Source organism: Scomber japonicus, chromosome 21 (genome assembly GCF_027409825.1).
Source record: "Scomber japonicus isolate fScoJap1 chromosome 21, fScoJap1.pri, whole genome shotgun sequence".
Taxonomy (NCBI): Eukaryota; Metazoa; Chordata; class Actinopteri; order Scombriformes; family Scombridae; genus Scomber; species Scomber japonicus.
The window spans coordinates 120,001-132,500 of record NC_070598.1 but is presented as its reverse complement, the minus strand read 5'-3'; the positions used below and the strand labels follow the sequence as shown (position 1 = coordinate 132,500).

Below are 12,500 nucleotides of genomic sequence, written 5' to 3'. Positions count from 1 at the left end.
AGGAGGAGAGGAGGTAGAGAAGGAGAGGAGGAGAGGAGGTAGAGAAGGGGAGAAGATGATTGACAGCATTCAGGTCCAATCAGAAAGCTGCATATGATGACTGACTGATGATGCCTTGCCTCTGTCCAATCAGAGAGCTCCACACAGTTTCCAGGCCAACCAGAAGCTGGAGGCGGTCGATAGGAGGAACCCCATGTTGGTCCGCGTCGCCACGGTAACAGACACAGACGACTACAGGGTGAAGGTACTGTCCACCTGTCTGTCTGTCTGTCTGCCTGTCTGTCTGTCTGCCTGTCTGTCTGTCTACCTGTCTGTCTGCCTGTCTGTCTGTCTACCTGTCTGTCTGCCTGTCTGTCTACCTGTCTGTCTACCTGTCTGTCTGCCTACCTGTCTGTCTGCCTGTCTGTCTACCTGTCTGTCTACCTGTCTGTCTGTCTGCCTGTCTGTCTGTCTACCTGTCTGTCTGCCTGTCTGTCTACCTGTCTGTCTACCTGTCTGTCTGCCTACCTGTCTGTCTGCCTGTCTGTCTGTCTACCTGTCTGTCTGTCTGTCTACCTGTCTGTCTACCTGTCTGTCTACCTGTCTGTCTGCCTGTCTGTCTGCCTACCTGTCTGTCTGCCTGTCTGTCTGTCTGTCTACCTGTCTGTCTGTCTGTCTACCTGTCTGTCTGTCTACCTGTCTGTCTACCTGTCTGTCTCAACATCATGCTGTATTGATCAGTGTGTCTGTCTGTGTGTGTGTGTGTGTGTGTGTGTGTGTGTGTGTGTGTGTGTGTGTGTGTCTCTCTGTGTGTGTGTGTGTGTGTGTGTGTGTGTGTGTGTTTGTGTGTGTGTGTGTGTCTCTCTCTCTGTGTGTGTGTGTGTGTGTGTGTGTGTGTGTGTGTGTGTGTGTGTGTGTGTGTAGGTGCACTATGACGGCTGGTCTCAGCAGTTTGACGTGTGGTGTGACAGCGACCTGTGTGATCTACATCCTGTCGGCTGGTGTCAGCGGACCGGACACCCGCTGGAGCCCCCCCCCGGTCAGACAGACAGGTCCCAGAGAGAGACAGGTCAGAGAGAGAGAGACAGGTCCTCACCAGTCACAAGCATCCATGTAACTGTTGTCCTTAACCTGACCTCTGACCTCTGACCTCTGACCTCTGACCCCTGTGTGTGAGACAGACTCCCCCCCCCTCTCCTCCCCCTCGCAGGGTGTTTGTCCCACAGCCGGCTGCCGAGGAGTCGGACACATCAAGGGCGCCAGATACACCGGACACCACAGGTACACCTGCCGAGTCTCTGCCGAGTCTCTACCGAGTCTCTACCTGCCGAGTCTCTGCCGAGTCTCTACCTGCCGAGTCTCTACCTGCCGAGTCTCTGCCGAGTCTCTACCTGCTGAGTCTCTACCTGCCGAGTCTCTACCCGCCGAGTCTCTACCTGCCGAGTCTCTACCCACCGAGTCTCTACCCGCTGAGTCTCTACCTGCCGAGTCTCTACCTGTTGTGTCTCTGCCGAGTCTCTGCCGAGTCTCTACCCGCTGAGTCTCTACCTGCCGAGTCTCTACCCGCCGAGTCGAGTCTCTACCCGCCGAGTCGTGTCTCTGCCTGCCGAGTCGTGTCTCTACCTGCCGAGTCGTGTTTCTACCTGCCGAGTCGTGTTTCTACCTGCCGAGTCGTGTCTCTACCTGCCGAGTCGTGTTTCTACCTGCCGAGTCTCTACCTGCCGAGTCTCTACCTGCCGAGTCGTGTTTCTACCTGCCGAGTCGTGTCTCTACCTGCCGAGTCTCTACCTGCCGAGTCGTGTCTCTACCTGCCGAGTCGAGTCTCTACCTGCCGAGTCGTGTTTCTACCTGCCGAGTCGAGTCTACCTGCCGAGTCGTGTTTCTACCTGCCGAGTCGTGTCTCTACCTGCCGAGTCGTGTTTCTACCTGCCGAGTCTCTACCTGCCGAGTCGAGTCTACCTGCCGAGTCGTGTTTCTACCTGCCGAGTCGTGTCTCTACCTGCCGAGTCGTGTCTCTACCTGCCGAGTCGTGTCTCTACCTGCCGAGTCGTGTCTCTACCTGCCGAGTCGTGTCTCTACCTGCCGAGTCGTGTCTCTACCTGCCGAGTCGAGTCTACCTGCCGAGTCGTGTCTCTACCTGCCGAGTCGTGTCTCTACCTGCCGAGTCGTGTCTCTACCTGCCGAGTCTCTACCTGCCGAGTCGTTTCTCTACCTGCCGAGTATCTTCCTGCCGAGTCTCTACCTGCCGAGTCGTTTCTCTACCTGCCGAGTATCTTCCTGCCGAGTCTCTACCTGCCGAGTTTCTACCTGCCGAGTCTCTACCTGCCGAGTCTCTACCCGCCGAGTCATGTCTCTACCTGCCGAGTCATGTCTCTACCTGCCGAGTCATGTCTCTACCTGCCGAGTCTCTACCTGCCGAGTCGTGTCTCTACCTGCCGAGTCGTGTCTCTACCTGCCGAGTCGTGTTTCTACCTGCCGAGTCTCTACCTGCCGAGTCGTGTTTCTACCTGCCGAGTCTCTACCTGCCGAGTCGTGTTTCTACCTGCCGAGTCATGTCTCTACCTGCCAAGTCTCTACCCGCCGAGTCGTGTCTCTACCTGCCGAGTCGTGTCTCTACCTGCCGAGTCGTGTCTCTACCTGCCGAGTCATGTCTCTACCTGCCGAGTCTCTACCTGCCGAGTCGTGTCTCTACCTGCCGAGTCGTGTCTCTACCTGCCGAGTCGTGTTTCTACCTGCCGAGTCTCTACCTGCCGAGTCGTGTTTCTACCTGCCGAGTCTCTACCTGCCGAGTCGTGTTTCTACCTGCCGAGTCATGTCTCTACCTGCCAAGTCTCTACCCGCCGAGTCGTGTCTCTACCCGCCGAGTCATGTCTCTACCTGCCCAGTCGTGTCTCTACCTGCCGAGTCGTGTCTCTACCTGCCGAGTCGTGTCTCTACCTGCCGAGTCTCTACCTGCCGAGTCATGTCTCCTCTCCTCTGTCTCTCAGTGCCTTCGGATGTCCGTACTCAGACATCAACATGCGTAAGGAGGTGGTGCTTCCTGATAGGTTGGGAGGAGAGAGAGTCATCACCCTGGTACCCATCACCTTGCATCACCATGGCAACCAGTCAGACAGGTGAGCTGCAGTTGTATGTGTGTCTCCCTCTCTCTGTACGCTCGGGTCTCCCTCTCATCTCTCTGTCCAACAGGAAAGGCGTCCAGGTGAAGACGGAGTCGGGAGGCGAGTCTCTGCTGCTGCCGCTGGGGAAGAGACGACGACTGACCGACAGGTGAGACAGGTGTAGGTGAAGAAGGAGCTCTGATTGGCTGCCAGCAGGACTCATCCCGTGCTTTCAGCTTTCAGATCAAAGATCTTCTTCACGTGTCAGCTGGTATTTATAGGATGAGCATCAGTGGAGTGTGTGTGTGGGTAGATCTGCAGTTATATAAAGCATTATATAACACATTATAATGCAGACACTTCATATTCAATCATCTCAAATGTTACTTTTATTACTTTTAGTTTTGTCTTTTTAATCTTAATACTTTTTCAGATTTTTTCTACTTTTTTAATAACGGACTTCCTTCTCTCCTCTGGCTCCGCCCCTCAGACTGTCACAGCCAACCAAATTCATTCGTGTGAAACAGGAAGAGGAGGAGCTTAACATCCACGCCCTTGGCCCAGGTACAACCAGAGTCATAAGATGTTTATCACGTTGTGTGGTTGCTAAGGAGTGAGTAACCATGGCAACCACACACAGTGATTCTCCTCTTCGTCAATCAGCTGAAACATCAGTTTGATTCTCAGGTCTGCATCAGTACACAGGTGTATTCAACTGCAGGTAACCATAGCAACAGAACAGCTTCACTTCACTGACTGCAGACACACACACACACACACACACACACACACACACACAGCATCCTCCCTCGCTCCTCTTCATTGTGCTTCCATGGTAACAGTAGGCAGATGAAGTGGCTGTTGTCATGGAAACTTGGTGTTGGTTGTGGAGCAGCTCTGTTCAGCTCTTATTGATCATTGATCAGCTGATTGATCAGCAGATGGTCACATGATGCCCGTCTGTCTGCTCAGAGAGAGAGACGTCAGCAGGAGACACTAAGAGGACCGACTGTAGGCAGGGTTAGGGTCCAGGGTTAGGGTTAGGTCCGTGTTGGGTCCAGGGTTAGGGTTAGGTCCGTGTTGGGTCCAGGGTTAGGGTTAGGTCCGTGTTGGGTCCAGGGTTAGGGTTAGGTCTGTGTTGGGTCCAGGGTTAGGGTTAGGGTTAGGTCCGTGTTGGGTCCAGGGTTAGGGTTAGGGTTAGGTCCGTGTTGGGTCCAGGGTTAGGGTTAGGTCTGTGTTGGGTCCAGGGTTAGGGTTAGGTCTGTGTTGGGTCCAGGGTTAGGGTTAGGTCCGGGTTGGGTCCAGGGTTAGGGTTAGGTCCGTGTTGGGTCCAGGGTTAGGGTTAGGTCTGTGTTGGGTCCAGGGTTAGGGTTAGGTCCGTGTTGGGTCCAGGGTTAGGGTTAGGTCAAAGGAGATGATGGTGAGCTTCAGGAGACAGAAGGACAATCCTGCTCCGTTAAGAGGAGACCTCATGGAGGACTCTCTGAGGACTGAGGACTGACTGAGGTCTGAGGACTGTCTGAGGTCTGAGGACTGTCTGAGGTCTGAGGACTGACTGAGGACTGAGGACTGACTGAGGTCTGAGGACTGAGGACTGTCTGAGGACTGAGGACTGAGGACTGTCTGAGGTCTGAGGACTGTCTGAGGACTGAGGACTGGGGACTGAGGACTGTCTGAGGACTGAGGACTACCTGAGGACTGTCTGAGGTCTGAGGACTGTCTGAGGACTGAGGACTGAGGACTGTCTGAGGACTGTCTGAGGTCTGAGGACTGTCTGAGGACTGGGGACTGAGGACTGTCTGAGGTCTGAGGACTGTCTGAGGACTGAGGACTGAGGACTGTCTGAGGACTGAGGACTGACTGAGGTCTGAGGACTGTCTGAGGACTGTCTGAGGACTGAGGACTGTCTGAGGTCTGAGGACTGAGGACTGAGGACTGTCTGAGGTCTGAGGACTGTCTGAGGACTGAGGACTGGGGACTGAGGACTGTGTGAGGACTGCCTGAGGTCTGAGGACTGTCTGAGGACTGTCTGAGGTCTGAGGACTGTCTGAGGACTGAGGACTGTCTGAGGACTGTGGACTGAGGACTGTCTGAGGTCTGAGGACTGTCTGAGGACTGTCTGAGGACTGTCTGAGGACTGAGGACTGTCTGAGGTCTGAGGACTGTCTGAGGACTGACTGAGGACTGAGGACTGTCTGAGGTCTGAGGACTGTCTGAGGACTGAGGACTGACTGAGGACTGAGGACTGTCTGAGGACTGAGGACTGTCTGAGGACTGTCTGAGGACTGACTGTGGACTGAGGACTGAGGACTGACTGAGGACTGTCTGAGGACTGTCTGAGGACTGACTGAGGTCTGAGGACTGTCTGAGGACTGAGGACTGTCTGAGGACTGTCTGAGGACTGACTGTGGACTGAGGACTGAGGACTGAGGACTGTCTGAGGTCTGAGGACTGTCTGAGGACTGAGGACTGGGGACTGAGGACTGACTGAGGTCTGAGGACTGTCTGAGGACTGAGGACTGTCTGAGGACTGTCTGAAGACTGTCTGAGGTCTGAGGACTGTCTGAGGACTGTCTGAGGTCTGACTGTGGACTGAGGACTGAGGACTGAGGACTGTCTGAGGTCTGAGGACTGTCTGAGGACTGAGGACTGAGGACTGACTGAGGTCTGAGGACTGTCTGAGGACTGAGGACTGTCTGAGGACTGTCTGAAGACTGTCTGAGGTCTGAGGACTGTCTGAGGACTGTCTGAGGTCTGAGGACTGTCTGAGGACTGGGGACTGTCTGAGGACTGGGGACTGTCTGAGGTCTGAGGACTGACTGTGGACTGAGGACTGAGGACTGTCTGAGGACTGTCTGAGGACTGTCTGAGGACTGGGGACTGTCTGAGGACTGGGGACTGTCTGAGGACTGGGGACTGTCTGAGGACTGAGGACTGTCTGAGGACTGTCTGAGGTCTGAGGACTGAGGACTGTCTGAGGACTGAGGACTGTCTGAGGACTGAGGACTGTCTGAGGACTGTCTGAGGACTGAGGACTGTCTGAGGACTGTCTGAGGTCTGAGGACTGAGGACTGTCTGAGGACTGAGGACTGTCTGAGGTCTGAGGACTGTCTGAGGACTGAGGACTCTATGAGGACTGTCTGGGGACTGAAGACTGTCTGAGGACTGAGGACTCTATGAGGACTGTCTGAGGACTGAGGACTGACTGAGGTCTGAGGACTGAGGACTGAGGACTGTCTGAGGTCTGAGGACTGTCTGAGGTCTGAGGACTGTCTGAGGACTGAGGTCTGAGGACTGTCTGAGGACTGAGGTCTGAGGACTGTCTGAGGACTGAGGACTGTCTGAGGTCTGAGGACTGTCTGAGGACTGTCTGAGGACTGAGGACTGTCTGAGGACTGTCTGAGGTCTGAGGACTGTCTGAGGACTGTCTGAGGTCTGAGGACTGACTGAGGTCTGAGGACTGTCTGAGGACTGAGGACTGTCTGAGGTCTGAGGACTGTCTGAGGACTGAGGACTGTCTGAAGACTGAGGACTGTCTGAGGACTGAGGACTGTCTGAGGACTGTCTGAGGTCTGAGGACTGTCTGAGGACTGAGGTCTGAGGACTGTCTGAGGACTGAGGACTGTCTGAGGTCTGAGGACTGTCTGAGGACTGAGGACTGTCTGAAGACTGAGGACTGTCTGAGGACTGAGGACTGTCTGAGGACTGTCTGAAGACTGAGGACTGTCTGAGGACTGTCTGAGGACTGAGGACTGTCTGAGGACTGTCTGAGGACTGAGGACTGTCTGAGGACTGACTGAGGACTGAGGACTGACTGAGGACTGAGGACTGTCTGAAGACTGAGGACTGTCTGAGGTCTGAGGACTGAGGACTGACTGAGGACTGTCTGAGGACTGTCTGAGGACTGACTGAGGACTGAGGACTGACTGAGGACTGTCTGAAGACTGAGGACTGTCTGAGGACTGAGGACTGTCTGAGGACTGAGGACTGACTGAGGACTGAGGACTGTCTGAGGACTGAGGACTGTCTGAGGACTGAGGACTGTCTGAGGACTGTCTGAGGTCTGAGGACTGACTGAGGACTGAGGACTGACTGAGGACTGACTGAGGACTGAGGACTGACTGAGGACTGAGGACTGTCTGAAGACTGAGGACTGTCTGAGGACTGTCTGAGGACTGAGGACTGTCTGAGGTCTGAGGACTGACTGAGGACTGAGGACTGTCTAAGGACTGAGGACTGTCTGAGGACTGAGGACTGTCTGAGGACTGAGGACTGTCTGAGGACTGTCTGAGGTCTGAGGACTGACTGAGGACTGAGGACTGTCTGAGGACTGTCTGGGGTCTGAGGACTGTCTGAGGACTGTCTGAGGACTGTCTGAGGACTGAGGACTCTATGAGGACTGTCTGGGGACTGAAGACTGTCTGAGGACTGAGGACTGTCTGAGGACTGTCTGAGGACTGTCTGAGGACTGAGGACTGAGGACTGTCTGAGGACTGAGGACTCTATGAGGACTGTCTGGGGACTGAAGACTGTCTGAGGACTGAGGACTGACTGAGGACTGAGGACTGTCTGAAAACTGAGGACTGACTGAGGACTGAGGACTGTCTGAGGACTGTCTGAGGACTGTCTGAGGACTGAGGACTGTCTGAGGACTGTCTGTCCCACCTGTCTGTCTCACCTGTCTGTCCCACCTGTCTGTCTCACCTGTCTGTCTCACCTGTCTGTCCCACCTGTCTGTCTCACCTGTCTGTCTCACCTGTCTGTCTCACCTGTCTGTCTCACCTGTCTGTCCCACCTGTCTGTCTCACCTGTCTGTCTCACCTGTCTGTCCCACCTGTCTGTCTCACCTGTCTGTCCCACCTGTCTGTCTCACCTGTCTGTCCCACCTGTCTGTCTCCTGCAGCAGAGTCCAGCCTGCAGGCCGTCCTGCACCAGTCTGTCTTCCTGTCGGCCATGTCTGCTCAGCCGGGCCGTGACCTGTCGCTCTGCTGGGAGCAACACCGCAAGCTGCTGCCGGGCGTGGCGGGTCTCCGCGCCGACGCCGTCCGGCACTGGAGCGTCCAGCAGGTGAGTCCGACGGGTCACGGACCAGAACCAGCAACGTGAGCGGCTGTGGTTGCTATGGTGACGTGTGTCTGTCTGTCCGCAGGTGTCGGAGTTCGTGGAGTCTCTTCCCGGCTGCGAAGGACAAGCCAAACAGTTCAGAGACGAGGTGAGTGGACCAATCGGCTGCTACGGAGGTAATGACATCACACTTCAGATCTGACACGCTGTGATCTGATTGGCTCCTGTCTTTGTCTAGCAAATCGATGGGAGGGCCTTCCTCCTGCTCACCCAACGGGACATCGTCAGGCTCCTGTCAATCAAACTGGGTCCCGCCCTCAAGATCTACAACTCCATCCTGATGTTCAAACACACCGAGGACAGCAGCCAATCACAGGCTGAGGACTGCAGCCAATCACAGGCTGAGGACTGCAGCCAATCACACGCTCAGGACAGCAGCCAATCACACGCTCAGGACAGCAGCCAATCACACGCTCAGGACAGCAGCCAATCACAGGCTGAGGACAGCAGCCAATCACAGGCTCAGGACAGCAGCCAATCACAGGCTGAGGACAGCAGCCAATCACAGGCTGAGGACAGCAGCCAATCACAGGCTCAGGACTGCAGCCAATCACAGGCTCAGGACAGCAGCCAATCACAGGCTGAGGACTGCAGCCAATCACAGGCTCAGGACAGCAGCCAATCACAGGCTCAGGACAGCAGCCAATCACAGGCTGAGGACAGCAGCCAATCACAGGCTCAGGACAGCAGCCAATCACACGCTCAGGACAGCAGCCAATCACACGCTCAGGACAGCAGCCAATCACAGGCTGAGGACTGCAGCCAATCACAGGCTCAGGACAGCAGCCAATCACAGGCTCAGGACAGCAGCCAATCACAGGCTGAGGACAGCAGCCAATCACAGGCTGAGGACATCCACAGCTGACAGCAGCCAATCCAGAATCACCTGATTACAAGCCCCGCCCCCTCAAATATATGGGCGGGGTTTAATTTTCCATCCACTCAATGACTTTGGAATCATGATGTCACAGCGGTGATGTCACAGCGGTGATGTCACAGCGTCTCCTTCAGTTTACAAAATAACCAAAGAAAAACTTCAGGTACTAAAATCTAAAAAAGGCCCAAAAAAATCAGAACGGTAAAAAAATCAGAACGGTAAAAAAAGCAGAACGGTAAAAAAATCAGAACGGTAAAAAAAGCAGAACGGTAAAAAAATCAGAACGGTAAAAAAAGCAGAACGGTAAAAAAAGCAGAACGGTAAATTAACGGTAATTTGTCGTCCGTTTGTATTTTTTCTGATCAATAAGAAAAACTAAACTAAATGTCCGATATCCGACAGAGACGAACGAACACTAAGCCGAAGTAACGTGAGATATAAAGAATGTCTTTTATTGAAGGGTTAAGGTTCGTCTCCACGGTAACAGCCTCTGATAGCTGATCAGCTGATATCAAGTTTACACGTTTTTAACACGCAGACTCTAAAAGTCTAAAAGTATCGTGATTACAAAAATGCTAACCTGAAATTATCCGCGATGAAAAGTTTCACGTTAGCTGATATCTGAAAAGTTTCATGTTAGCTGATATCTGCGATGAGAAGCTTCACGTTAGCTGATATCTGCGATGAGAAGTTTCACGTTAGCTGATATCTGAAAAGTTTCACGTTAGCTGATATCTGCGATGAGAAGTTTCACGTTAGCTGATATCTGCGATGAGAAGTTTCACGTTAGCTGATATCTGCGATGAAAAGTTTCACGTTAGCTGATATCTGAAAAGTTTCACGTTAGCTGATATCTGCGATGAGAAGTTTCACGTTAGCTGATATCTGCGATGAGAAGTTTCACGTTAGCTGATATCTGCGATGAGAAGCTTCACGTTAGCTGATATCTGCGATGAGAAGTTTCACGTTAGCTGATATCTGCGATGAGAAGCTTCACGTTAGCTGATATCTGCGATGAGAAGTTTCACGTTAGCTGATATCTGCGATGAGAAGTTTCACGTTAGCTGATATCTGCGATGAGAAGTTTCACGTTAGCTGATATCTGCGATGAGAAGTTTCACGTTAGCGGATATCTGCGATGAAAATCTCATCGTAACGAACCGTCAGCTGTATTCTGTGTTTCATGCTAATCAGCGAATGCTAGCTGTTTTAAGGGCTCAAAAATAAAACAGGAAATAGTTGATGACATCACACCGTAGCTCCGCCCACTGACTGTCTCTCAGGACTTTACTTTGACGGTCACTTCCTGTTCTAATCGTGCTGTGATTGGTTTATATTTATATCCTGTTGTCTACAGAAGTTTATTTTACACTTTATATATAAATATATAGATTTGTATTTCTGTCCTGTCAGGAAGCCCCGCCCCCGTGTGATGTCACAGGAGGCGGGGCCGCACACGCTCAGTTTCTACAAGCTCTCTCAGGTTGCCGTGGTAACAGCTCATGATATTAATAATCAGTCTTTGCTTCTTCTGTCCGTATCTGAACAATAAAGTTTGTGATCTGAGTGCTGGTCGTTGATTGGCTGATACTGTTTTTGTCTCCTAGCAACAGTGACATCCCAGAATCTGCTTGGACTACTGCCGCTCCTTTATACATATTAATAATGACGCAGCTCAGTCTTTCCTCCCTGACATCACAACCTGCACTTCTCATTTTATATTTTATGAGTTTTTTACTTTTTCAGCCCCTGATCGAGTTAGCGTTAGCGTTAGCGAGTAAAGGGTTAGCGTTAGCGTTAGCGTTAGCGTTAGCGAGTAAAGCGTTAGCGAGTAAAGGGTTAGTGTTAAAGGGTTAGTGTTAGCGAGTAAAGTGTTAGCGAGTAAAGGGTTAGCGTTAGCGAGTAAAGCGTTAGCGAGTAAAGGGTTAGCGTTAGCGAGTAAAGGGCTAGCGTTAGCGAGTAAAGCGTTAGCGAGTAAAGCCGTCAGGTAACCGTGGTGTGAGCTGGTGGGTAACGTCTCTGAGTTGCTGCTGAGAGGCTGAAGTTTAAGTTTCTGTCTGATAAAGAAAACTATTCTAATATTCTCCAGCCGTGCCGACGCTGATTCTGAGTCAGCTGGTCCCGAGTCAGCTGGTCCCGAGTCAGCTGATCCCGAGTCAGCTGAGTGAAACTCAAACTCATGTTCTCGGCTTCTCTCTAAAACCGGAATTTGTCAAATAATTAATTTTCTTCCAGTATCTAACCGTTGCTTGGCAACCACTTCATCAACAAGTTTTGAAATCAAAAGTAGTTTAGAACAGCAGAGAGGAGGGAGGATGAGAGGAGGGAGGATGTTGGAACAGCAGAGAGGAGGGAGGATGAGAGGAGGGAGGATGTTAGAACAGCAGAGAGGAGGGAGGATGTTAGAACAGCAGAGAGGAGGGAGGATGAGTGGAGGGAGGATCTTGGAACAGCAGAGAGGAGGGAGGATGTTAGAACAGCAGAGAGGAGGGAGGATGTTGGAACGGCAGAGAGGAGGGAGGATGTTGGAACGGCAGAGAGGAGGGAGGATGTTGGAACAGCAGAGAGGAGGGAGGATGTTAGAACAGCAGAGAGGAGGGAGGATGTTGGAACGGCAGAGAGGAGGGAGGATGAGAGGAGGGAGGATGTTGGAACGGCAGAGAGGAGGGAGGATGAGAGGAGGGAGGATGTTGGAACAGCAGAGAGGAGGGAGGATGTTAGAACAGCAGAGAGGAGGGAGGATGTTGGAACGGCAGAGAGGAGGGAGGATGTTAGAACAGCAGAGAGGAGGGAGGATGTTAGAACAGCAGAGAGGAGGGAGGATGAGAGGAGGGAGGATGTTGGAACAGCAGAGAGGAGGGAGGATGAGAGGAGGGAGGATGAGAGGAGGGAGGACGTTAGAACAGCAGAGAGGAGGGAGGATGAGTGGAGGGAGGATGAGAGGAGGGAGGACGTTAGAACAGCAGAGAGGAGGGAGGATGAGAGGAGGGAGGACGTTAGAACAGCAGAGAGGAGGGAGGATGAGAGGAGGGAGGATGTTAGAACAGCAGAGAGGAGGGAGGATGAGAGGAGGGAGGACGTTAGAACAGCAGAGAGGAGGGAGGATGAGAGGAGGGAGGATGTTGGAACGGCAGAGAGGAGGGAGGATGAGTGGAGGGAGGATGTTGGAACAGCAGAGAGGAGGGAGGATGTTGGAACGGCAGAGAGGAGGGAGGATGAGTGGAGGGAGGATGTTGGAACAGCAGAGAGGAGGGAGGATGTTGGAACGGCAGAGAGGAGGGAGGATGTTGGAACGGCAGAGAGGAGGGAGGATGAGAGGAGGGAGGATGAGTGGAGGGAGGATGTTGGAACAGCAGAGAGGAGGGAGGATGAGAGGAGGGAGGATGTTGGAACAGCAGAGAGGAGGGAGGATGAGAGGA

The 12,500-nt window shown here is 53.0% G+C and overlaps 1 protein-coding gene across 2 annotated transcripts in view; it reads left to right on the top strand.

Moving 5' to 3' along the window:
- LOC128382101 (lethal(3)malignant brain tumor-like protein 4) overlaps nucleotides 1–9,085 on the top strand; it is an 18,256-nt gene extending 9,171 nt beyond the window's left edge. Inside the window, exons 10-18 of one of the 2 annotated variants that reach the window (XM_053342087.1) lie at nucleotides 134–244; nucleotides 904–1,048; nucleotides 1,161–1,260; nucleotides 2,967–3,095; nucleotides 3,169–3,249; nucleotides 3,571–3,644; nucleotides 7,984–8,147; nucleotides 8,230–8,292; nucleotides 8,383–9,085. In XM_053342087.1, the coding sequence (XP_053198062.1) occupies nucleotides 134–244; nucleotides 904–1,048; nucleotides 1,161–1,260; nucleotides 2,967–3,095; nucleotides 3,169–3,249; nucleotides 3,571–3,644; nucleotides 7,984–8,147; nucleotides 8,230–8,292; nucleotides 8,383–9,069 (1,554 nt within the window). In that variant the 3' untranslated portion in view covers nucleotides 9,070–9,085. Of the gene's footprint in view, nucleotides 1–133; nucleotides 245–903; nucleotides 1,049–1,160; nucleotides 1,261–2,966; nucleotides 3,096–3,168; nucleotides 3,250–3,570; nucleotides 3,647–7,970; nucleotides 8,148–8,229; nucleotides 8,293–8,382 lie in introns of both variants that reach the window. The other variant, XM_053342086.1, reaches the window with a different exon arrangement.
- The last annotated feature ends 3,415 nt before the right edge of the window (nucleotides 9,086–12,500 follow it).